At 31.9% G+C, this 3,697-nt stretch overlaps 1 protein-coding gene across 1 annotated transcript in view; it reads left to right on the forward strand.

Moving 5' to 3' along the window:
- The window catches only part of LOC106879716 (A disintegrin and metalloproteinase with thrombospondin motifs 3-like), a 75,471-nt gene that overhangs the window by 41,513 nt on the left and 30,261 nt on the right, over window positions 1–3,697 (forward strand). Inside the window, exon 5 of the mRNA XM_014929396.2 lies at window positions 1,370–1,545. Coding sequence (XP_014784882.2) covers window positions 1,370–1,545 — 176 coding nt within the window. The remainder of the gene's footprint in view (window positions 1–1,369; window positions 1,546–3,697) is intronic.

Genomic DNA, 3,697 nt, shown 5'->3' on the forward strand with positions numbered 1-3,697 from the left:
AAACTATACTATCAATACAAGTTCTCACAATTAATAATATTTATATTATTGATATTATAAAGAAATAAATAGATTTACTTACTGATAAATATATAAACGAAAAATAGGTATACGGCCATAACGGTTTCCTTGTTTCAAACATGCTAACACGCATACGCTCACATAAATAAACGAACGCTACTATTTTAATTTGTTGATGAACGTTCAATCTATTAGAATGTAAAAACAAATGTGTCAATTTTGACCTGAAGAAATATCTACCTTCGTTATTTCAAAATGCAGTTTTTAATTGTAATTTGAATGACGATAGATATGGAAACAATTGTAGGCATATATAACTGACAAAATGTATATAAATTGGTTATTCTCTGTTCAAACTTTCCATTTAACTATATCCACATATATCGATGAGAAGTAAACATCCATACGAAATACTGGAACTCCAAAATGTGCATAATACTGGTGCCTAATAGATAATAAATACTAATACTACCATATTAGCTAATCTTCAGGTCAAAATACAACAATAATAATAATAAAAGAATGTATATATCAACCAACAATAAATAACAAATGAATTTATATAAAATACTTATTATATTAAGATAGAAAAATATTATTAAAAATATCAAAATTATAAACATTCCATTATAATATAAGCTAACAGGATATATTATTTTGTTATTATTATTGTTGTATTTTGACCTGAAGATTAGCTGTATTTTTGAATAGAATTGATTTTCGATAGTTTTCATCGATTTTAATCGATTTAAATTTTCTTTCTCTTTGAAAATTGGTTATGAAACACGTGTAATCGTTTTATTATCTTTATCTTATGATATTTATTTTGTATTATATTATACTTATTTACTGTGCTTTTACTTATTAATTTTTCTATATGTGACAGTGGATTTTCATCGATGAGTTCATGAACCTTGGTTCTTTTCCCTAAAATTATATATATATATTTTATACTGTGAAACTTAATTTAATTTTAATTTTTAATAAATTGAATTTAATTGAGTTTTGACCTGTAAATTTAGATTTTTATCTCTAATATTATTATTATATGTGTATATATATATATATATACATATATATACTCACACAGTTATGCATACACATATACATATATATATATACACATTCATATACACACATATTTACATATATACTTATATACTTATACATACAAATATATATATGTATGTGTGTATGTGTGTATGTGTGTGTGTGTGTATAATATTGTATGTGTGTACTTTCATGTGTCTGCCTCCCTCAAAAGAATATAATTGTTCCCTTTCCTTTCCTTTTATTTCTTCATATTATATTTCCGTATTTTATTCTATTTTGTTTGAACCCCATACAGGAAGTAGGCACTATAAGATGAAAACCCAGAGACAGCACCATCTACGGCAACATCGTGTACGAAGGGACATACCCGTTAACTTTTATCTCGAAGTTTTGTTGGCTACCGACAACACTTTGGTAAAGTTCCACGGTAAGAGCCACCTGGAGCAGTACTTATTGGGAATTATAAACATCGTAAGTTTTCATTGAATACTACTGATGCTATTAACGTTGTTACCTTTATTGTTGTTGCTGTTTTTGTTATTCATGATTGTAGTCCGTTATTATCGTAGTCATTATCATCAGTATCATCACCACCGTTGTCATCATCGTTCACTTAGTTGCAGATTAAATGTCCAATGGTGTTTAGATCATAGTCATTTCACGTTGGCAACTGAAATCCAGAGATTTAGATGAATATCCGCTCCCTTCCCATCGTCATCTATCCGGTCGGAGATCGTGATTGATCAATTGAGTTTCTTTTGTTATACCTTTTCAATGTCTGTCTCTGAAGAATACCTTGTATGTGGGAGGTTTTGCCAGGCTTCGCCAACAAGAATAGAATGAAGCGCGAATTATGAGGGATGGTTCCTCAAAGAATGGAAGCAGTATTGCAGACATGGCTTTGAAGAATCATATCCCTACAACTCACGACCATTTGTACGTTTATGTAGATAAGAGACGAAAAACTAAGAATATAATATGAAAAAAAAAACAATAAAAACATTTGTGGCGGACGCCCCCAGGTGAGAAGTGGGCTGGTTCACTCCTAATAAATAGTGGGCTGACACAGTCAGTAATGTCAGTCCACGAGGTATTTTTGTTGGTTTTAGATAATTTTTGATTGCAGTTGACGTGAGTCGTGTTATACTTTGTTGTATCTTTGTTGAAGGTTCTCCCCGCTCGGGTGAACCATGTTTTGTTGAATTTGTTAAATACTGTTGCTGTTTTTGCCTGCGGGCCTGTTAAATTTTGTGTTTATCTTCTTCCCCATTTTGGGGCGAAGTAACGGAAAGAAAGAAAAAAAAATGGAGTGTGAACCAGTTCCAGCGCATGTCGGAAGTTATGCTATAATTTTACGAGATTATCTATAGTTGTACATCGAGGTTCTGGTTGTATCAGGAAGATTTCATGGTTTTGTCTATGTGTGATAAAGTTCTCAGAATGTTTATTGAGAGTAGCGGTCTCAGCAAAATGTTTTTATATATTTTCCACTGTAGAAAGGTTGTATAGTTTGTAACGTTTTGAATAAGGACATGCTTTTCATAATACGTATTATTTCAGGTGCAGTTCTATATTCCTAAGTCCCAGATGTAGCTTCATTAAGTGTTGTCATATTTTCCAAGGGGTAGAGTTCTAAAAGTGTACTTATGTAGATCATATCATGACTTAAAAGAATTTGAAGCCTTGTATGCGCTTCAGGTAATTCGCTACTTTATCCTGAAGATTGGTAAACTATATTTTTAATAGGTAGTAGAAGTTAAGTAAACATGTATTCGGATTACTGAAATTGCAATCGTTATTAGGAGCATGGGTGTTAGGTAAGTTCAAAGTTTAAGGATGTCAGGATTTGAGCAAAATTTAAAGTAATGGAGTAAGAGAGCTGAATAGTTTTTCTATTGATTAGGTAATTGCTGTGTTGTGGCGTAAAGAGTTTCCTTATTGATTTGAAGTCAATTTTTGCTACTGGGATGGTAACTGCCACTTTAAATAGAGGATTGAATCAACTAATAGTTGAATAACACATGTCCATTTTCAAGGTATAATCCTCCTTTATTAGACGAAATTTAGATTTTACTTCCACGATATGAATACTCTGACAAAATCGCTGCTTTCTATGATATACATACAGCACAAACTCCTATCGAAGGGGATGCTGATCTGATTTTAAACCAGATTGAATTATCATAGTTTGCTGGAGATTTATGTGCGTGTTTAATTAACTCATATTATTTGTCAGGGATATTAGTAACCGATATTAGTTATCGATTAGACGAACGATTAGGATATTAGTAATTGATTATTAGTAATCGATTAGTTTCCGTCTACCAAATCCACTCACAAGGCTTTGGTCGGCCCGAGGCTATAGTAGAAGACACATGCCCAAGGTGCCATGCAGTGGGACTGAACCCAGGACCTTGTGGTTGGTAAGCAAGCTACTTACCACACAGCCACTCCTGCGCCTATGTTAAATTGTTTAATATATAACTTCACATAAAGACATGCATTAATATGTAAGTGAGTGAAATAAAAGGAGAGTGAAGGGATAAGTGATGTGTAAAAGTGATACAGAAAGAAGTATAAAGAATAGTTTTAAAACTCTGTCTCCTTAACATGTTTGAGCAAG

The sequence above is a fragment of the Octopus bimaculoides genome, chromosome 23, assembly GCF_001194135.2.
Source record: "Octopus bimaculoides isolate UCB-OBI-ISO-001 chromosome 23, ASM119413v2, whole genome shotgun sequence".
Classification (NCBI taxonomy): domain Eukaryota; kingdom Metazoa; phylum Mollusca; class Cephalopoda; order Octopoda; family Octopodidae; genus Octopus; species Octopus bimaculoides.